The sequence below is a fragment of the Neopelma chrysocephalum genome, unplaced genomic scaffold (assembly GCF_003984885.1).
Source record: "Neopelma chrysocephalum unplaced genomic scaffold, ASM398488v2 Primary Assembly neopelma1_253, whole genome shotgun sequence".
Lineage (NCBI taxonomy): Eukaryota > Metazoa > Chordata > Aves > Passeriformes > Pipridae > Neopelma > Neopelma chrysocephalum.
In genome coordinates, this window is record NW_020897915.1 from 2,104,501 (window position 1) to 2,126,449 (window position 21,949).

The window sequence follows — 21,949 nt, forward strand, 5'->3', positions numbered from 1 at the left end:
CCGACCGACCGCCCGCCCGCCGCGCGCCTTACCGTTCCCCTATGGAAGAGATGGAAGAGGAGCTGAAATGCCCGGTGTGCGGCTCCTTCTACCGGGAGCCCATCATCCTGCCCTGCTCGCACAACCTGTGCCAGGCGTGCGCCCGCAACATCCTGGTGCAGACGCCGGACTCGGAGTCCCCGCAGAGCCGCCGCGCCTCGGGCTCGGCCGTCTCCGACTATGACTACCTGGACCTGGACAAGATGAGCCTCTACAGCGAGGCGGACAGCGGCTACGGCTCCTACGGGGGGTTCGCCAGCGCTCCCACCACGCCGTGCCAGAAGTCCCCGAACGGGGTGCGGGTGTTCCCGCCGGCCGCCCCGCCGCCCCCCGCCGCGCTGGCGCCGCCGCCGCCGCCGCGCAACGCGTGCCTGACCTGCCCGCAGTGCCACCGCAGCCTGGTGCTGGACGAGCGCGGGCTGCGGGGCTTCCCCCGCAACCGGCTGCTCGAGGGCGTCATCGACCGCTACCAGCAGGGCAGGGCGGCGGCCCTGCGGTGCCAGCTCTGCGAGAAGGCGCCCAAGGAGGCGGCCGTGATGTGCGAGCAGTGCGACGTGTTCTACTGCGACCCGTGCCGCCTGCGGTGCCACCCGCCGCGGGGGCCGCTGGCCAAGCACCGCCTGGTCCCCCCGGCCCAGGGCCGCGTCAGCCGCCGGCTGAGCCCCCGCAAGATCTCCACCTGCACCGACCACGAGCTGGAGAACCACAGCATGTACTGCGTGCAGTGCAAGAGCCCCGTCTGCTACCAGTGCCTGGAGGAGGGCAAGCACTCCAGCCACGAGGTCAAGGCGCTGGGAGCCATGTGGAAGCTCCACAAGGTGAGCCCCGGCCCTCGGGGTGCCCTCCCCGGTGCAGAGGGGCACCTGCCCGGCACGCCTTGACCCGCACATCACATCTTCCCCAGCACCCCCCACCCGCCCTCTCCCACTGGCGTTTTGGAGCCTCGCCGGAGAGGAGCGTTGCCCTCCCGGCACGGGGAGGTTGGCATCGTGCACGCGATGCTCCCGTGTGTCCCCAAATCGTGCAGATGATGCTCCCCCCGCGGGTCCCCGAGTCACGCCTGGCAGGGCCCGGAGGTGGATCGGGGACATCTGCGCCGCAGGGCCGGGAAAGCAACAGGGAGCGGTGGTTTCGGGAGGAGGGAGGTGTGAAATCTCTCGCGGGGGAGGATGTGTGGGGGCCGGGAGCTGGGCGCCGTGGGGTGCTGCTGGGGAAGGGGTGCCACCTCCCCCGGCACAGGGAGGAGGAGGGATGGAGGGATAGAGGGATGGCAGCGCGGTAGCGGAGCCTCTCGCGGAATACTGATCAGCTCTCGGGAGCGTACTCGCTCCCGCACACGTCCACGCAGGACGAGAGGATCCCAGCGCTTCAGGCGGGGATGTGCCGTCATCAGCTCCAGCTCAGCTCCATCCACCCCGCTGCCTCCCTCCCTCCTCCAGTGACCGTAGGAACTGGGGCAGAAGTGACTGGGACACGGGCGGACAGGGCGCAAGGAGATGGGCGTCACTCCTTGGATGAACATTGGGATAATTGGCCCCCACTCCGGCAAATCCGAGCGGGCGGGAGCAGGTGGGGCGACCTGCGACAAGGAGCTGGGGAGTGAGGCGGGGGGGGGTGACCTGCCTGGTGGAAGGGACTCGGCTGGATTGCTTTCCAGGAATGACTCAGTCATGCTTTGGAAGCGCGTGGTCCGTGGAGGACGCGGATCGCTGGGATGCAACTCTGCGCCCCGAATTGGGTCAGTGGGTGCACGCAGGGACAAGCTGTCGCTTGTCGTGGTGCCCCAAAAAGGGTAACACATTATGTTGTTGTGGGAGGAAGGGTTCGGTGGTGCCTGAAGCTGCTGGAAGGGGCTTTTCCTGACCCCGTTTTGCCGGGGGCAGGAACTCCTCCTCCCTGGCTTCCCAGCGCTCCAACAGAGGTGAGGCTCATGTGCCAGAGCAGGTTTTGGTGCCCTTGTCCTCGTCCTCATGTGCAGGGTGCAGCCAGTGATCCCAAAGCCAGCAGGAGCACCATGGCACAGGTGACTGCTGACCTGATCACAGGAGACAGAAACACAGGGAATTCCATCTGAACATAAGGAAGAACTTCTTTCCTGTTCAGGCCAGGCTGGACGGGGCTTGGAGCAACCTGGTCTAGTGGGAGGTGTCCCCGCCCATGGCAGGGAGTTGGAATGAGCTTTAAGGTCCCTTCCAACCCAAACCATTCTGGAATTCTGTGATTCCATGATCCTAATGTGGCTTCCCAGAGAGGCTGTGGAGTCTCCCTCACCAGAGGCATTCCAAAGCTGCCTGGGCACAGTCCTGAGTGACAGGCTCTGGGGAACCCTGTTTGAACAGGGAGGTTGGATCAGATGACCCACTGTGATCCCTCCCAGCCTCACCCATTCCATGATTCCTTGCTAGCATGGCATGAGCTGTTGGATGCTGTGAGCATCTTATTCCTCTTGCCTGTTACGAAACCCAGCGAGTGCTCGCCGTGCAAGAGCAGCCTGTTCTCCAGAGTCTGGTCCTGCTGGCTCAGCTCTTGGTGCAGGATGAACCCCTTTGCTCTGGGCTCACAGAGCAGGAGCAGAGCCAGGTCCAGCTGTCGGTGCTGTGCTCCAAAACAAGAGAAATCCAACAGGCATCAGGCCTTTCCATAAGGTTTTGGCTTCCCCTGCTTTGCTTGAGGTGCAGCAAGGCACGCACTGATACACCCACGAGCATCTGCACAACTTCATGTGCAAGTACTCAAATATTCCATTCCTTTTGTTCTTGATTAGGATGGTTTATCCTTCCCTGAATGCTCTGCCTTTCCTTCAAAATACCTTTTCCCAGGGGAGAGCTGTGGCCACGCAGTATTTCCTTGATGTGGGTAACAGACGTGGAGCTGTAACTGTTATTTCAGATAATGATTTTCGTGCAATTGCTTTCAGATTTTTGGAAATTGAAAAGCGGAGTCTCACCTGCCTCGAGTGAGCTGTGTTTCTGCAGGGGTTCCTGGCTCTTCCCTGGTGTTTGCTGGTTGGGGGAGAGAAAAGAGTCTCTTGTGTTAAATATGGTGTTATGGTATAATTGAAGGAGTGATTTCAGGGCCAGAGCTCAGATTGCTCCCTGAGGTGCCATCTAACAAAATCAAGAGAAGAGGCTATTGGCCTTGATTTTTGTTATCCAAACTATAAAATCAATGCTGTTGAACTTCAGACTTTATCCTGGTTGGGACTGGGCATTAAGGAACCAAAACACTGCAGATGTGAGCAGTGAAACCCATGGAAAAGTATCTGGGTGTTATTTTTTTGAGGGGACAGGCCTGTGGCACGAACCAGACTTGCTGAAAGGGTGTCTGTCCCTTTTTGCCTGATCTTTTCTCCCTGATGAGCAGTGTAATGATTACCTCCAGCTCCTAGGAAAGGACAAGCTTAAAAAATCATGGAATGGTTTGTGTTGAAAGGACCTTAAAGACCATCTCATTCCATCCCCTGCCATGGGCAGGGACACCTTCCACTATCCCAGGTTTCTCCAAGCCCCATCCAACCTGGTCTGGAACACTTCCAGGGATCCAGGGGCAGCCACAGCTTCTCTGGGCAACCTGTGCCAGGGCCTCCCCACCCTCCCAGCCAAGAATTTCTTCCTAATCTCCAATCCAAATCGACCTTCTTTTAGTTTACCCCCCGCTCCTGAGTTCCCTTCTGCCCTTCCAACACCTCTCCGTGTGAAATCCCTCTCTGGGATCCATCTGTGCTGCTCATTTCTGACCCAAGGAGGTTGTGATTCTCTCTGCAGCCTGTGATGACCCCGGAGTGCCTCCATGAGCTGTTGTTCTTGAAAGCAGCAGCAGTTCACGCCCCAGTAGGTGATTGTCAAGCCCGGGGGCGATCAGCGTTAAGTGCAGCGTGCTCGGCTTTGGAGCGGGAGAGCAAAGGGCTTTTCACGGGGGCCTCTTGGGGAACTGCCCCAATTTTCACCCGTGTGGCTCTCGCAGATGATCCTTTCAAAATAATCTGTGCTGAGGCACGGTCGGTTGTAATTCAGGGAGATGGGATTTCTAAGCTGTGAGAAATCCTCTCTCTTCCTATCTCCCTTTCAGGACCGTTGTCAGGAGAGGGGTAGATATTCAGAGGAACGGGGAGGAAAATGGGTTTTTAATCTGAATTGTCCCAGTTTTGTGCAGATATTGCAGCTGTCTGGGTTTTATCCTGGCAAGCTGGAGTGCTGCTTGGCATATCAGGAGCAGAAGCACAAGATGGAGCTGAATCATTTATTCTTTGCACATCCGAGTCCCTCTTGCTTTTGCTGGGAAGTGTGTGGTGAGTGCAGGCTCAGCAGCTTGATGATGTGTTTTTACAGATGGATGGATGCATAGATGGATGGAAGGACACATGGATGGGTGTGTGTGTGCAAATACACACGGGCTGGAAGGGATCTCCAGGGTCTCCCTGTCTCTTACAGCCCTGAAATCCCATCCATCCGTTGATCAAGCTCTGTCTCAAAAACATTTTACCCTTGTTGGTTCATGGTGAAAAGGATTGCCAGAAGTTTGTGGGTTCTGGTAGCAGGTTTTAAGCAGGTTTGAAAGATTTTGGGGTTAGGCACTGGAGAGACAGTGATGCAGAGCAGTTATTCCTGCCCCTCTCTCGTAGGGTATCCAGTTGTTGCCCATCACTCGTGTATCTGGCTGTGCTCTGCAGAGCCCCTGGCACTTCTCACCCCATGGCTGGACACCCTCCCTGGGGTGGGTCATGCCTGCCAGAGGCTCCTTTTGTCTTTGAGATCAGTATCCCAACTGCAGCAAAGGTGAACCTGGATCTACTGTGTGGGGAAAAAAAAGCTGAAGAAGTCAGTGGTTCCACGGCGAAGAGTTTCTGCTCATTTTTGGGGCAGCAGAGCAAAAAGCTTCCCTCTCCTTTGGGTTGGGATCGTGGGTTTCTTCTCAGGAGCTCACAGGGTGTTGCCTCTTCTCTCCACTACCATCCCATTCACATTCCTTTTGCCTTGTGCTTCCATAGAAGGGCAAGGAAGCTGGTGAAGGGTCTAGAGCACGAGTCCTGTAAAGGAGTGTGGTGGAGCCCCCATCCCTGGAGGGATTTAAAAGCCACGTGGATGTGGCACTTGGGGACGTGGGTCAGTGGTGGCCTTGGCAGTGCTGGGGGAACAGTTGGACTTAGAGATCTTTTCCAGTCTAAACAATTCCATGATTCTACACCAAGGCTCTGGGGTGGGATCACACTCTGCTCTGCCTGGAGGAGCAGGTCAGGCCTGTTCCAGTTCCTCTTGTGGCGAAGCAGAAACAGGTCTTGACTTCGGTGGAAGGTAAATAGTGCTCTCCATTATAATTTTCCATGGGATTTGACTGCCTGGGAAGGGATTGCCCAGTCCAAAGACACAAACTGTCCTCAGACTGCAAACCCCTGCAGCATCTCTGCAGGCTGCAGGAGAGCCCAGCCTGGGAATTTGCATTCCACGCTGTGTGGAAACAGTAATGATGGTCAGTAATCAGAGGCTAATTAGGGCTCACCTAGACCTCAGCCCCCCTCCAGGCTGTCACTAACACAGATGGGATGAGGGATGCAGGGCAAGCCCTATTAAATACCAAGAATCCTGTGCACAGCAGGACTTTATTCCAGCAGTTTTGCGCATCTAGGGAGAACCAGGGGTGGAAAACCCTGCCAGTGCCTCTCAGTTTGTGCCCAGGGAACAGCGGGCACAGGAGCCAAGTCAGGGGCGAGCAGACAGAGTTTTTCATCAGCTCACTTGGCCAGGCCCCTGTGCTTGCTGCCAGAGGAACTTTTGTGGGAATTTGCTTTCCTGAGGCACTGGGAATGTGCTGCTGTCGGGTCCGTGGGAATTCCTGCAGCCCACAGCGCTTGGGGAGGTATCCAGGGAGTTGCTGCATGGCCAAGATGTGTTTGCCTTTGCAAAGTAAAATATTTGCTGCCAAAACAGAAGCGAGGAGAATCCTTAATGTTTCCCTGTGTCAGGCAATGCTCTTTCCCAAGCTTTGGTGTGAGGGCCTTCCCAAATCCCACTGCCTTTGCTCCATCACCTGCCATCTGCAGGGTCCCTGCTCTCCTCCAGCAGTGCCCAACAGTTTTCCCAGTTGCTCCAGAGAGAGGGGCAAACAGGCTGAGATGCTTTAAAGTTGGGAAAAGCAAGTAAATGTCAGGGTCTGGAGCTCCAGGAGCAGCTGAGGGAGCTGGGGGGGGCTCAGTCTGGAGAAAAGGAGGCTCAGGGGGGACCTTCTGGCTCTGCAACCCCCTGACAGGAGGGGGGGCAAGGTGGGATTGGTCTCTTCTCCCAGGTAACACAGGCAGGACAAGAGGAAACGGGCTCAAGCTGTGCCAGGGGAGGTTAAGATTGGATATTAGGGGAAATTTCTTCACCCAAAGGGTTGTGCAGCCCTGGCACAGCTGCCCAGGGCAGTGGTGGAGTCCCCATCCCTGGAGGGATTTAAAAGCCCTGTGGATGTGGCACCTGGGGACACGGGTGGCCCTGGCAGTCGGACTCAATGATTTAAAGGCCTTTTCCAGCCTGAATGATTCTGTGATTCACACCAGCTTGTGTTTGCCCGGGATCTGGAGGTGAGGCTTCCACCTTACATTAATTTATTTAGAAAACAGCTTTCTGCCAGGTGGCTCTTCCCTCTGCACTTACTACAGTTAATGGAGGAAGGAGCAAACACAGATATCCTCTTAATCAAAGGTAATGTGGTACAGCAGGTTCTACGAGGTGTTCTTGGAGCCTGTGGAGCAGCTGATGCCAGGAGATGTCCTCTTAGTTATTTGCAGATGGAAATGGGCCCAGAGCCATCTCAGAGCGAGTGTAAATCACTGCAGCTCCATCCATTCCAGTGGGAAGCTTAGAGGAGATGTGAGGAAGGAATTCCTCCCTGTGAGGGTGGTGAGGCCCTGGCACAGGTTGCCCAGAGAAGCTGTGGCTGCCCCTGGATCCCTGGAAGTGCCCAAGGGCAGGTTGGACAGGGCTTGGAGCAACCTGGGATAGTGGAAGGTGTCCCTGCCCATGGCAGGGGGTTGGAAAAATCTGGCCTTTAAGGTCCCTTCCAGCCCAAAAATTCTGTGATTCTGTGATTCTGAAGTCCAAAAATACACTGACCCAACAGGATGATGCTGTTTTGTATTGTTTGTCTCAGGCCCTCCAAAGGCTTCAAAGCATCTCAACATGGAGATTGATATTTGGTTGGGTCCGTCTTCATCCAGAACGTCCCTGCACTCTGTAAATATCAAACCTTTTCCAATCACTCCACATCTTCTTTCTTTTATTGGCCACTTTATGAATGAAGGATCCCACTGGGTCCACATTCCTCGCTGCATTTACTGTGGTGCAAGTCAGGAGCACCACAGCTGGAATGAGTTAAAAAATCAGCCCAGGGACTAATTCTTGTGTCTCTTTTGTGGAATTTTCAGCAGGTGTGTCAGCCAGAGTTTCCCCCCTCACCACATCCCTAGCCTGAAAAAACAGTAGAATTAACAAACAGGGCAAAAACTGCACCTGGTGTTAAGTAAATGACTTGAGGGTGAGAAAGAAGCTTTGCTGTTCATTTACCAGGTTTCACAGGATGCACTCGGAGAGCTGACAGTGGTGCAGGATGGATCTTTGTTGGGAACATGATCTCAGGAGGCTTTGGGGCTGCTCTGCATTGCTTGTTCCTGCTCTTCTAAGTAATCCAGCACCCAAAAGCTTAGGTTTTCAGAGGGAAAATCTGCCTGGTGTCACTTATTGAGTCATAGAATCACAGACTGGTTTGGGTTGGAAGGGGCATTAAAGATCATCCAGTTCCACCCCCTGCCATGGGCAGGGACACCTTCCACTAGCCCAGGTTGCTCCAAGCCCCATCCAACCTGGTCTGGAACACTTCCAGGGATCCAGGGGCAGCCACAGTTTCTCTGGGCAACCTGTGCCGGGGCCTCCCCACCCTCACAGCCAGGAATTCCTTCCCAATATCTAATTTAAATCTCACCTCTTTTCTCCACCTGCCACAGCCTGTTCACATATAACCCCAAAATCCTGTTTAGGAGTCTTGTGGTGTACTTCCTAGATATTTAAGACATATGTCTTTTGTTCTCTTTCCTGAAGTTTCAAGAAACTTTCATCAGCCCTTGATGAGCCTGCGTGATTCACACACGCACTCATTTAATTCAGAGTGCTTTTGAATTGCATTGCTCTTCCCAGCTGTTATGAAAGGATAATTAAAGAAGAACTCCCCAACTCTCAAAACTGCTCTTTTGTCAGCCTTGTTCCCTGCTTTGTTCTTGGGATGAAGCATTTTTTCCACGGGGCCACGGGATGCATTTTACCCGTTAAATTGGCTTATAAATAAGCCAGTTCATTCCCTGTCCATTCAGATAGTCCTGCAGGGATGAATTGGATAAATATCTATTTAGAGCAAGCACATAAGCCAGAGGGAGCTGGTGGTATAAATCTCTGGTGACCTTAGCTCAGGTAATGTCCTAGAAGGAGAGGCAGAGGCTGGTGTGGAATTCCTCTGAGGGGTAAAGCTCTCAGGGTGAGTTTTTCAAATCCCCGTGGACCATCCAAGTTTTAAGTGGACAGAGCAGGATGGTTGGGTAAACCAGTGCTGTGGGACCACCACTGAGGGGTGTCTTGAGAGGATGAGGGTCCTACCAGGTGGGCATGAAAAGGAAAGCTGTTAAACTCTTTAACAGGGGGACATATCAATAGAAATATAGAGAAACTTTCCCCTGTACCAGTGGCATCTCCCTGATAAATGCAGAAAGGAGACCTGAGCTGAGAACAGCAGGTCAAAGAATTCAGCTTTCCTGTCAAAGGCAAATTTTGTTTGTGGCTCCTGTTTTGCCTTCAGAACTGGATGCAGGTTTGGGAACAGCCTGTCCCGGAGCTGGCTGGAAAAGCCTCAGCAGAGGTTTGACTTTTCCTGATAAGGGCAGAATTTCTAGGTAGAAAAGAACAAGATCAAATTAATTTTGAAATTTTCTTGAGCCAGCACGTGGCTGTAGCAGCAGGTGAGAGCAGAGAGGTCCCTGACTGCGAGGGGTGATGCCAACCTAAAACACAGTGGGCACAGCATGGATTAGGTTTTGGCTCACGATTTTGCATTTAATTAGCCATTAAATTCCCTGGGTTACAGAAATACAGAGGTTATAATAGGGGCACGCTCTGTTTGTAGCAGCAGAAATTGCTCTGGGAGGGATCTAGGGGTTGAGGGATTTCCCATCAGTGTTAATTACCCTTTCCCCTTTACTAACCTTATATGAGTTGATGGATTTTGAAAAAAAAAAAAAAAAAAGGATGGGAATTGGATGTTAATAAGGCATGCATGGATATTGCCTGGAGTGCTGTGGGCTGGAGCCACAGTTGCCTTTCCCAGGAGGAGGAGGTCGGATCCACAGCTGGGGTGAGGGAACACGGCTCCATGGAAGCGGATGCAGCAGCACCGAGCCACTGGAGTGGAAGATCATGTTTGCAACTCCAAATAAATGCCTCATGTGGAGATCCCAGCCTGGGTGCCCACACTGGGGCTGCTGCTTCCAGCTTGGAGAAGGGCTATAAAGCCTAAATACCTGGGAGATGTCAGTTAAGCTGTTTGCACAAACCCTGAGACCGTGGAGCATCTTTCAACCAGGAATCCTCTTTTTTTTTATTTTTTTTTTTCCTTTTTGGGCATTGGACCCTTGCATTTAATTCCATCTTTTTCCCCTTGCTCCTGGCTGGCCCTTGTGGATTTGCACGGTCAGTTCACTTCTCTTGTCACGGTGCCCTGCAGCAGGATTGTTCTCTGTGCGTGAATTAATGATGTTTTATGGCTTTACTTTATGCTCCAGGGTGCATCATGCATCCATAGCATCACTCCTCTGCTTTCCACCTGCAGCTCTTGGGGTTTTCTCTGGTGAAATCCCTCTGTTTTCCCAGACAGCCAGTGCCCCTTGATTCAAGATGTGTTAATTCCCTAATTCTGTTAAATTCACCATTTTTCTTCTCCCTGCTTTTTACCTCTTGACCTTTGCAGGCTGTAGGCAATGGAAGGAGCTGCTGCTACTACCCCATCCCTGGAAGTGTTCCAGGCCAGGTTGGACGGGGCTTGGAGCAACCAGGGCTAGTGGAAGGTGTCCCTGCCCATGGCAGGGGGTGGAACAAAATTGTTTTGAAGGTCCCTTCCCACCCAAAACCATTCTGGGATTCTGAGATTCCTGGCTCAGCACTTGGTGCACTGACTGGCCAGAGTCTCTGATCCTTTGTTAGCTGGAGGCTTTGCTGTGCCAGAGGGATTTCTGCTTGGGAAGGACCTTTCTATCTGTAGAGGTCTGGGTTTGACTGCAGTGTGTCATCCCTTCCCAGAAAGGTTTCTCTGATTCTGTGCTGTGGTCTCTCTGTTGGAGGATGTAAAGCCGGGAGAAGGGAGAGGGGGAGGGGTTGTGTCAAGCTTTGAAATGGATTATTTCTAACAAGGCACATTATTGATTTCAAGATGAAGACATATTGCTTTGGGGTCAGAGCCTCTGTTCCTTTCCTCCCCTTTCTGGCGGGGCTGAGCTGTGTTACCCAAAACACCCAGCCTGGAGCAGGGGAGGAGTGGGAAGATGCTGGCAGGTGCAATCTTGGCTGTTCTTACTTCAGTGAGGGAGGGAGCTGTGGCAACACTTCCCTGAGGATGCTGGAAAAGGAAGGGGTGGGCTGGAGATCAGTTCTCCCCGCCAAGGCTTTGCCTCTTTCTCCTGAGCAAATAATTGCACAGCCTCCCTGTCCATCCTCTCCTTGCCTCCCACTGCCCTGGCTGGTTCAAGGATGCCTCTTGGGAATGTGTGTTTAGCACAGCTCCTTTCCTCCAGTGGTGTGATGTGAATTCCTAACGGAGCACGTGGAGATGTTCTGGGAACTTCCAGCCACGCGGAGGGCGCCGGAGCTGTCGGGGCTGGGTGAAATCCCATCAGGGACATAATGAGAGCATCAGCCTCCCTGGGAAAGCACTTCCATACTTGCCCAGGCTTAAATTGAAGTCACAGAGATTTCAGGGCGTGACTTAAATGTTTTCAGGGGTTGGGGTGTCTGAGGTGGTAAATTGGTGAGAGCCCTTGATGTGCGAGCAGGGGCGGATTAACGGCGTTGTCCCTTGGCTCCGTGACAGATGCCACTGTTTCCTGGGAACACAGCGCTCTTTCTTTGGCAGGGTACAAGACAGAAGTGTAAAACAAGCTTTGACTTTCATGGCAAACCCACTGAAGTCTTAGCCCTGCTGTCTGAGGGAGCAGTCAAAGCGCCTCTGATTGTCCCGACACACATTTCCTCGGTGCTGCTTTGTAGTTCAGCCCGACTCCCTCTTTCTTGTGCCACTTTTAATCCCCAGCCAGCTCTTTGTGAGGCTCTTTCCGAGGAGGAGCAGCGGCGGTGGGTTCGTGTCGCGCTGTCACATAAAACCCACACAGCTCCCGGATCCATCCTGCTCCAACACTTCTCCCATCCCGACGCTGAGTTCCCAGGAAACGAGGGCCCGAAAGGGCGTTTGCTGAGCCCACAGCCTGGTGAATCACAGCGAGTGCGTAGACAGAGTTTCTCACCTAGGAGATTATTTCTCACCTCCCCCGGAGCACAGCACTTAAAAATTTGGGGATATAGGATTTTTTTTTAATTATTTTTTTTTTTTAGCCAACAACAAAGAGTTGTGATATTGTGTCATTTCGGATTTCGCCCGCTGGCAGGAGGAGGGGGGTGGGCACTGCTCCTTCCCCCTGCTCTGCTGATGACAGATGACAGCCCAGGGCGAGGGGCAAGGGGGTTATTTGATGGTGTTGGCTGTGGGAATGGTGCTGTTCTTCTGGAGCTGGGACCAGACGACCGAGCAGTCGATCCATCTGTGACTTGGGCTCTCTGTCGATTTCCTGCCGTGGTGCTGGGCTGTCAGATGGGCAAGGACACGCTCCAAGAAGCTCCAAGGAGGATGTTTCCTCTATTTCTGGCTGGCAGGTGACTTGCCCACATCTCTGCCAAGTTGCCAGCTGAGCAGCTGCCTGTTGCAGCAGGATTCTGGCTCGTGTTGCCTTGGCCTGCTGTTTGCTTGTGCCAGATGTGCCTGGTTGGCCTTGAGATGGGATTCCTGGATGAGCCATGAGCAATAGGAAGGTGCCCGAGGAAGGCCAGCACGCTGATCTCTTCTAGCCTGGAGAAAAGAGTGATGAGGGGGAACCTTCTTGCTCTCTACAACTCTCTGAGAGGAGTTTGTAGGAATTTGGGTGTCAGGATTTTCTCCCAGGGAATGAAGGACAGGATGAGAGGAAAAGGCCACAAGCTGTGCCAGGGGAGGTTCAGGTTGGAAAATTCAGGAAGAATTTCTTCATGGAAAGGGTGATGAGGCATTGGAAGGGGCTGTACAGGGCAGTGGTGGAGTCCCCACCCCTGGAGGTGTCCAAGGAAAGACTGGAGGTGGCACTGAGTGCTCTGGGCTGGGGGACAAGGTGGGCATCGGGCACAGGTTGGACTCGATGGTCTTGAAAGTCTTTTCCAACCTCTGATTCTGTGATTCTCTGGGATATCTCACCATTGTGTGAAGCTTGGAGGAATGTATCTGTTGCAGGGTGGAAAGGTAGAGGAGGAGAGGGGAAGGGAGATAAGATCCCACCTCACACTCTCAACATTCTCTTCCCCCATCTTGTAGTGCCTCAGCATCTGGGGAGGGTTCAGAGGCAAAGATGTTTTGCTCAGTTTGTTCCAGGCTGGGTTGGATGGGGCTTGGAACAAGCTGGTCTAGTGGAAGGTGGCCTCAATCAAACATGAGGGGACATCTGCAGTTGTCTGATGCTTCTCCAGCCAGGGGGGGAAACATGAGATGCTCTTATGGTGCTGTGTCAGTTCCTGGGATCATCTGCAGCTCGGCAGAGGCAGTGACAGTGACATTACACAAGGTCACTGGTGGCAATTAGCACAGATCATCCTTTGGCAGGACCTCGTGCCCTCAGCATTTGGCATCTCAGTTCACCTTGTGGTGCAGTGAAAGGAGCGTCGGGGGGATAATTTATGTCACGACTGCACAGGCTCTGTGTGTGTGTGGAGGGATAAAAGCCCTTCCTGCCATATGCCACGGCTTTGGCTTCAGCAAAGCTGTGAATTGTTGTCGTGAATCGTGTCCAGGTCCAAGAGGTTTGGGCTTTACAAAGCAGGCAGTGGCCTCCTGGAGGGAGGGAGAGACCCCTTAGCAGGGCCTGTTGTGACAGGATGAGGGACGATGGTTTTAAATGAAAAGAGGGTTGATTCAGTAGATACAAGGAAGAAATTCTTCCCTGTGAGGGTGGTGAGGCACTGGAACAAAGAAGCTGTGGCTGCCCCTGGATCCCTGGAAGTGTTCAAGGCCAGAGTGGACGGGGCTTGGAGCAACCTGGGATAGTGGAAAGTGTCCCTGCCCATGGCAGAGGGGTGGAAAAAAATGAGTTTTCAGTTCCCTTCCAATCCAAACCTTCTCTGATTCTGTGATATATTCAGAGTTGTCACCAGGTAGGTCATGGATCAGTTCCCTTCCAGTGGATCTGGTTTTCACCACCCTGTGTGTTACAAACAGTAAAATAAGTGTAATTTTAATCAAAAGCCTGCCAGTGGGGTTTATATTTATGCAGCCATTCCAGGAGGGGTCACATCCCTGAACCCAAGAAAACACCCACTTTACTTGCACATAACCCAAAATAACAGTTGATTTAAATTAAATATCCTGAAGTTTACAGGACCAGCATCATCACCTGGCAAGAGCCTGTGCTGCAGTGTGGAGTTCAGGGGGGCTGAGCTGATTTAAACTGCTTTACACTCTGCTGTAATATATGACCTATTCCTAGCTGTGCTTTGCAGGGATCTGGAGCAGAGTTGTTTGCCTAATGACCATCTCTGGGAAAAGCTTTTAACCTCAGTAAAATGCCCATAAAATCAATATTTGTTCTATTGCAGTCATTTGGTTTAAAGAGTTTACTTGGTTTGGGGGGTCTCCAAATTGATTTAAAGTTATAGTTTGAAGAAGCCAAGAGATCTGTGAATACAAGTAATATCAGAAATGTGTGTCCAGTGTGTAATTTAAGGCCAGATTCTTCCTCCTTCATTTGTCCTGGATGTCAGGAATAACTGTGATGACTTGAAGTAATTGAATCCTTCAGCATGAGGTTAGTGGAATTTGAACATTTCTATGCAGTTGGTAGGTAATTTATATAACAGTTTATGTAACAACTTGCTGCCTTCACCATTTTGCATGTGCATAAATAAATCAATCTACCTCTTCATTGCAGAGAATATTTTAAAATCAGGTAGTCTGGGTGGCTGCACAGCTCTGCAGCAAAAAATAACTGTTTGTTCTGAGGCAGAGTTCATATATAGATGATTATTTTTAATGTCTGTGCTCGGAGTGGAAGATAATATAGCCTGTAATTAAATACCTGTACCATCCCTGGCCCTAGATGGGGCATGGAGATGCTCCAAGGAGAAACACCTCTGCTCTGGAGCCAGACTGGGAGAGCTGGGGGTGTTCACCTGGAGAAGGGAAGGCTCTGGAGAGACCTTAGAGCCCCTTCCAGTGCCTAAAGGGGCTCCAGGAGAGCTGGAGAGGGACTGGGGACAAGGGATGGAGGGACAGGACAAGGGGGAATGGCTTCCCACTGCCAGAGGGCAGGGTTAGATGGGATATTGGGAAGAAATTCCTGGCTGTGAGGATGATGATGCCCTTGGACAGGTTGCCCAGAGAGGCTGTGGCTGCCCCTGGATCCCTGGAAGTGTCCAAGGCCTCTTAAAGGCTTATCCCATGGCACACAGGTCCCTCCTCAGTGGCTTTCCACACTGGAAATGCCTGTGACAGCTTGGAGCCCACGGAGCTGTTTGCTCCTGGTTCTGCTGCACGTGCAGTGAGCGTGTTTTGGGAGCCTTTTGAGCCCCTTCCCTGTGTGTGAGAGAAGGGAGGGAAGGACAGGCCTGGGCAAGCTTTGCTTAATGAGCTGCTTTTCCCTTCTGTGTTCAAAATTGGTTGTAAGTTTAAATAGTAACTTATTTAAATAAGGAGAAATTCTTCAAGGGAAAGGAACAGGCCCTGGCACTTCTGAACTCGCTCCTTGCCTTGCAGTGTGCCACCAGAAAAAGCTCAGGCTCCACGTTTTAGAGTCATATTAGAGACCTCTGTGTTTCTGGGACATTTGTGAGCAGAACCTTTGTTCTTTATTCCTTCCAAGCTGCTGTGAGAAGCAGCCACAGCATCTTCACAGAGGCTGGAGGTGAAGGTGGAGCACGAGGGCTGCCCTGGGTGGTACAGACAGGACACAGAGCGTGGGACAGCCGTGGGACAACCCAGGCTGGTCCTGTACATCCAAGGGGTTGTGGCAGGGACACTCAAGCCGACTGCCTGGGAGCTAATTAAGAGTTGGGGCTAATGAGCTCAAGCAGAGCACTGGGCTAATCCCACTGGAGTGGGTCTGTTGTTCATCCTGCTCTTGCAGGGTGGACATCCCACGGCTGGGACAAGAGGAAATGGCCTCGAGTTGCACCAGGAGAGGTTCAGTTTGGACATTAGGGAAAATTTTCTTCACCAGAGGGGTTGTCAGACATTGGAACAGGCTGCCCAGGGCAGTGGTGGAGTCCCCATCCCTGCAGGGATTTAAAAGCCCTGTGGATGTGACACTTGGGGACGTGGGTCAGTGGTGGCCTTGGCAGTGCTGGGGGAACAATTGGACTCCATGATCTTAGAGGGCTTTTCCAAGCTCAATGATTCCATGATCCCACCTCAGGCACCCTTGGGAGTCCCTGCATCCCTCTCCTCTGCACCCTGTAAACATCCCTAACAAACCCATACCTGCCAGAGCACCTTTGAGCACTGTCAGGCCCCCTGAAGCCCCTCTGCTCTGTGTGTGTACAGGCTGCTCCTAAGATCCTTCTCCTGAGCAGGTGCTCTGTTCACTGCTCAGGTCTGGACCTGCACCTGGAGCAGAATTAAGCAGCAGAAGGAGCAAAACTCATCTGAGGTTTGGTCCTGCTGCTCTCCTCCAGCAGCCCAGCAGCAAGGAAAACAAAGAGCATTTAACATTTAATCGGAATGTGTTTGCTTTCTGCACCCAGGAGATCATCTTCCATTCTCTTTAACGCTTTTTGGTGTTGCAGCAGAGCTGGAGATGGGAATACTGAGCTCCTGAGGTGCTGTGGACCAGTGCTGTGGCCACCTCAGTGCTGGGTTTGGAGTTGAGCTTGCAAATATTACAAAAGCACCCACGGAATCGTGGAATTCCAGAATGGTTTGGGTTGGAAGGGACCTTAAAGCTCATCTCGTTCCACCCCCCTGCCATGGGCAGAGACACCTCCCAACATCCAGGTGTATCCTCCCCACACTGAGACAGGATTATTCCCTAGGGACTTTTAGAGGTGTTTGCCATGTTTGTGGCTCCTTTTCTCCTCTTTTCTCCTTAGCCTGGTTTTTCATTAAGGTCTTGGAAGCTTTTCTTTTCCTCTGGAAAAGAAAAGCCCTATAACTCAAGTAAATGTGAATTATTCCCCCCTTCTCTTATCCCCTGGTATTTCCTGAATTCTTCACTTCTTCATAAATGATCATGAATGATTCAGTGGGTCCATTAACTGCTTCCCTCGTGGCACCAGGATGGATTGCTCAGCTCCAGTGATCCGGATATCCTCCAGTGGTGGGTTATGGAACCCCCTCACCTCCCCACTCTCTGTACATACACTGACAAGTTCTTCATTACTTCCTAATTAGCCAGACGTCCTTTCTTATTAAAGATTAATTTTTTTAAAGGCAGTCATTATCTCAGCTCTTCCAGGATTATTGATTTATTCTTCCTCCTTTTTTATTAATGGATCTGCAGCATCCTCATAATCCATCCAGAGCCATTTGCCTGCCCTATAAGGACTTCCATCCTCCCCTCTCCCCACCCTTCCCAGTATCCTGCTGCCTTCAGTGCTTTTATCACTTAGTCCCTCTCCCTGTGTTTTACTTTCCCTGGAAATCTTGGTGTGGGCTCCCAAGAGGCCACTTCAAAACACCTTCTGAGCTTGAGAGGGCAGGATTTCCAAAGAGCTCATTCCTGGATCGCACTGGGAGAGCTGGAATTTGGGATCCTCAGAGCTTTTTAGATCTTTGCACTTGCTGAATTCCCGCCTTCCTGCACTGCCCTGCACCTTTGCTGGCTTTGGGAGGCTCCTTCCTGGAGAACCTGATGCTAAAGCACTTCCACAGGCTGCTTGTTCCTCCCTGCCTTGTGCCACGATGTCCTGCTTCCCAAGGGAATTATGTGCCTGCCAAGGTGGCAAGTGAGGGCACCGTGGATCTGGGTCCTTTGCCCCTTGGAACCTTTTTGGAGCCCTTGAGCAAATCCCCAGGGATTGGTGTGACTCTGGAGCAAGGTGCTGCAGCCTGAACCTGCTGGAGAAATGAAAACCAGTCTGGCCTTGCTGCTGGAGAGTTTGGGGTTGTTTTCCTGAGGCCACTTCCAGCCCCCAGCCAGAGGAGGACAAAATTCCCCCTGTCCCCACCCAATATGGGGACAGAGGATCTGGCACAGTCTGCTCCCAGTCTGAGGTAGCACTTCTGGTCATTCTAAGTCTGGGAATGAGGTGCTTTCCCATCCCTCTCCTTCCCCATAAATCCTGTTCCCTCCGTGTTTTGGAGTCTCTGAAATCCAGGATGGCTTTTTGGGTATTTGCAGCACCAAATACAGTCTGGTTGCTGTCACATTTTGGGAGTAATCCCAAATCCAGCCCTTTCCAGCTTGGGAAGCTTGCATCCAGACACGAAGGCTCAGACTCCAGTGCCTGGAGGAAGGAGTTAACAGAGGAGAAAGGCTGAAATACTGTGTTTATCCTGCACTTGAGGTGAGCTCTGAGCTTTCTCGTGGTGCATTTTGCTGGCAGGATCCACCCAAGCATCTCTGCACTGCTGTGGTGAGTGTTGCATTCCCAGAGCTCCAGTATCCATGGTGATGGGGAGTGTTTCTACAGCAGTGCTTTAAAGGAAATGTGAAATCCTGGTCCTTGGAGCTGCCCCTTGGTCTCTGATGCAGAGAAATCTCATAGGAAGAGGAAGGACTGTGGAGCCCAAGGGGTTTGGGAGAGGTGAAAACTGGTGAAACTCCAGGGAGGTGACAAGGTGGGAGCATCTTTGCTCAGGTAAAGATGTTCATGGCAGGCAAAAAGCTCTTTTTTTTTTAGTATTACAGCCTTGGTCATAGGAAAAATCAGATTAGGAATGACCTCTGAGAGCTCAATCCAGCCCAGGAGCAGCAGCGAAAATTGAAGGAGACAAAATCCCAGTGGTTTGGGTTTGAAGAGACCTTAAAGCTCTTCTAGTTCCAACCCCCTGCCATGAGCAGGGACACCTTCCACTCTCCCAGGTTGCTCCAAGCCCCGTCCAACCTGGCCTGAAACACTTCCAGGGATCCAGGGACAGCCACAACTTCTCCGGGCAACCTGTGCCAGGGCCTCCCCACCCTCCCAGGGAGGAATTTCTTCCCAACATCCCATCTAAATCTATCTTCCTTCAGCTTAAATCTACTCCTCCTTGTCCTGTCAGCTCTACTGCCACGAGCTCCTTGTCTCTCCTGGGCTGACTGGAACCTTCCAGAGGCTCATGGCTGAAAGCAAAGATCCGGAGTGGTGGTATCCAGGGAGAAGTTTCCCATCCTGTTGGAGGGGGAAGGAATGAAGCACAAAGAACCAGGTGATCATCCATCTGCATCTTGGTTTTGCCTCCCTTCTCCTGCTGCTGCTGTGTGATTCCAGCAATCTTATTAAAAGCAGGAAGCATAAAATTAAGGATAATTTGCTGATGTTCAGTTGCCGGTGAAGCTTTGCCTGCTGGCAGAGCAGAGATCTCCCAGCACGGGCACTGTCTGAGCTGGAGCTCGCTGCTGTTTTTTCCTAGAGATGGGAAGGAGAGCTCAGGACAGCTGCTGGAATTGTTCAGCTCCCCAAAGTGTGTTTTGCTGATGGCTCTGGGCATCCTTGTTACACAGAACATCTCGGGAGGTTTAACGTGTCGCTTTTGTGCTCGTCAGGCAAACAGGAGCTTTAAAGCACTAGCCAAGAGCAATGTTTAGTGAAAAAAGACAGAGAGAATGTTTTAGGAGAAGCCACATCCTCTTAAAAACATGTCAGAGAAGCAGAGGGAGGGGTTGGTTGTGTGCTCCCGGGTCAGATAGGTGGTGATGGGTTTGCCTGAAGGGATGATGGTGCGCGGGGATTTATTTGGTCAGGTCCAACATGAGAAGGGCTCAGAGGAGAGCCCCAAAAACACCCCAGGAAGGTGCTGTGAGCTGTCCTGCATCAGGGAGAGTTGTGGCAGCACAGCCTCAGCTGGAGGATGGTGATGGTGTGGGGAGACACTTGCAAACCGTGGTGGTCCCAAACAGGGAGAGCAACTGGAGCGACCACAGGGAAAGGATGAGTGAGCTGGGCATGCATGGAGAGGAGAGGAGGCTGGAAAGGGGATTGTGATGGTCTTCAAGCCTATAAAGGGCTCTTTTGGAGGCTTTGTGTTTCCATGGGTACAGCAAGAAGTAGGATACTTAAATCATAGGAGTGGAAAAGTGGTTAAATTTACCCTTCTCCCAGAGCTGACTTTGGGATTGGGCGTTTGGACACATGGACAGCAGCCTGAATAAGTGCTAATGACCCCAAATACCTCCTCCTTCAACAGGGATTGCCCAGTATCCCATCAGGGAGGGTCAGATTGGGAAAGATGGCCCAAGGCTGAGAGAGTTTAGGTTTGAGACAGTGATGGAAATGACCATCATGGAATGGTTTGGGTTGGAAGGGACCCTTAGGGTCATCTCCCCCAACCCCTTCCATGCTGATGCTGTTTTACCTCAGATCCCCAGACTGCTTTTTGCAGGGACAGATGGTTAAGAGCAACAGCCAGAAGGAACATACACAGCAAAGCTAAAGGGTGTTGTCACTGTGTAGGACTTTGGATGTGCCCAAGGTAAGATTTGGGTGGGAGAGGAGATACCTTTTGTTGGGCCCATTCCTTTGGGAAAGGCAGGCAAATTTTTGGGTACAGCAGCCCATCCTTAGAGGCTGCAGCCTCAAGGATTCATTAGGAAATGCCAGGAGATGGGTGCCTGAAATGAATTCTCCCCCTGTCCAAGGGAAGGCCTGTGTGTCCATGGCCAAAGGGAATGAGATGCCATCTCCCATCTGTGCTTTTAAAAACCTCCTTTCAGCTAAATCCACGAGTAAATTCTGTAAAATCCCGGTTTTGGGCAGCAGCCAAGGAGGCAAAGGGCTGTGAAATGAGAAGCTGCTGCTCAGGCTCCGGGCTGGGATCTGGGAGAGCCGTGGTTTGGATGGACAGGGAGATACCGTACAGGGAATGCTGCTGCTGTGTGGCATTCCTGGTGCCAGCTCCCTGCTCCTGCTGGTTGGAAGGTGGGATTTACCTTTGTATGAAGCATGTGAGGCCTCCTTAGACGGAGTACCCACCAGTCCCACTGCCCCAGAGCTTTCTGGGCTGCACTGGGAGCACTGGACTTGCCCAGCATCACTAGAGCAGAGCAGGGCTTGGATTCCAGACCCCCTGGATGTCATATCAGGATCACATTCAGGAGGAAGGTGGCTTCACTGAGCTTCCCTGTGTGGTGGGACTTCATAGAATCATGGAATGGTTGGGTTGGAAGGGATCTTAAAGACCATCCAGTTCCACCCCCTGCCATGGGCAGGGACACCTTCCACTAGACCAGGTTGCTCCAAGCCTCGTCCAACCTGGCCTTGAACACTTCCAGGGATCCAGGGGCAGCCACAGCTTCTCTGGGCAACCTGTGCCAGGGCCTCACCACCCTCACAGCCAAAAATTCCTTTCCAATATCCCATCTAAATCTATCCTCCTTCAGCTTACATTTACACCCCCTTGTCCTGTCACTCCAGGCCCTTGTCCACAGTCCTTCTGCATTTCTTGGAGCCCCTTTAGGCACTGGAAGGTGCTCTAAGGTCTCTCTGGAGCCTTCTTTTCTCCAGGCTGAACCCCCCCAGCTCTCCCAGCCTTCCTGGTCACCATCCAGCCGATCACAGCAGTGGGGTCTGTCCCTGTACCTTATTCCCTCGGTGACTAAAGGCTCAGGGCTGGAGAATCCAATAAAATTTGCATTTCTAGGCAATTCAATGTCAAAGCAAAGTCAAGATGCTGGCGAGCTGTCAAGCCTGTTTATGGCTGTGCCTGACTGCAACCCCCAGATGGTTATTAAAGGCTGTAGGACAGGACAAAAGGATGGTCCATACACCCAGTGCAGGAGGAGGAATTGCCCCGTGGGGCTCTCAACCTGCTTTCCACTGTGCTTGGGCTGGGACTGGGGAAAAAAAAATCATTGTTTATGCAGGTAATCAGGTTTAAATTTAACTCCAAACAATGTAATCAGGTTTCAAGACTTTAATGCAATAATGGGATGGAAGAGCTGAAGTGTGAGTAACCACCGGGGTGGGCTGAGTGGGGAGGCACTAATTGGATTGGAGGCAGATGGAGCGTAATTTTAAGGCAGGAAGCACAGGATTTGCACCTTCCTGGAGGCTGGGCAGGGCCAGGACCACAGGCACTGCCTGGAGGAAGGTGTAGGAGAAGGTGTTTGGTCCTCACACACAGTGGTGGCCTGACATCTGTACCCCAAAAAATGGGTGTGGCAATCCCCTGGCAGCTTCACATGCAGGCAGAGGGTCTTGTTTTGTCCCCAGTTCCTTTATTCTGTACAGGACACAGATCTTGGCCCATGGGATCATAACCTAAGTCTTTGCTTCCATGTTTTTCCATCCGCCATGGAGAAAAACGGGATCTAATCTAGGCCTAAACCTGGTCAGGTTTGCCTGGTGGGACTTCCCTCACCATTTACAGCAAAAATCCTCCCAATTTTTGGAATAAAAAGATGCAGCACTAGTTTGTGCTGTTCCAACCCAGCAGGACCCAAACCTTTCCCTGTTACTGACCTGATTGGAAGTGG

At 52.1% G+C, this 21,949-nt stretch overlaps 1 protein-coding gene across 8 annotated transcripts in view; it reads left to right on the plus strand.

Moving 5' to 3' along the window:
• The first annotated feature begins 14 nt into the window (after window positions 1–14).
• Window positions 15–21,949, plus strand: part of TRIM9 (tripartite motif containing 9) — a 63,638-nt gene continuing 41,703 nt past the window's right edge. For all 8 annotated transcript variants that reach the window (XM_027704056.1, XM_027704058.1, XM_027704059.1 and 5 more), the window contains exon 1: window positions 15–857. In XM_027704056.1, coding sequence (XP_027559857.1) covers window positions 42–857 — 816 coding nt within the window. In that variant the 5' untranslated portion in view covers window positions 15–41. The remainder of the gene's footprint in view (window positions 858–21,949) is intronic.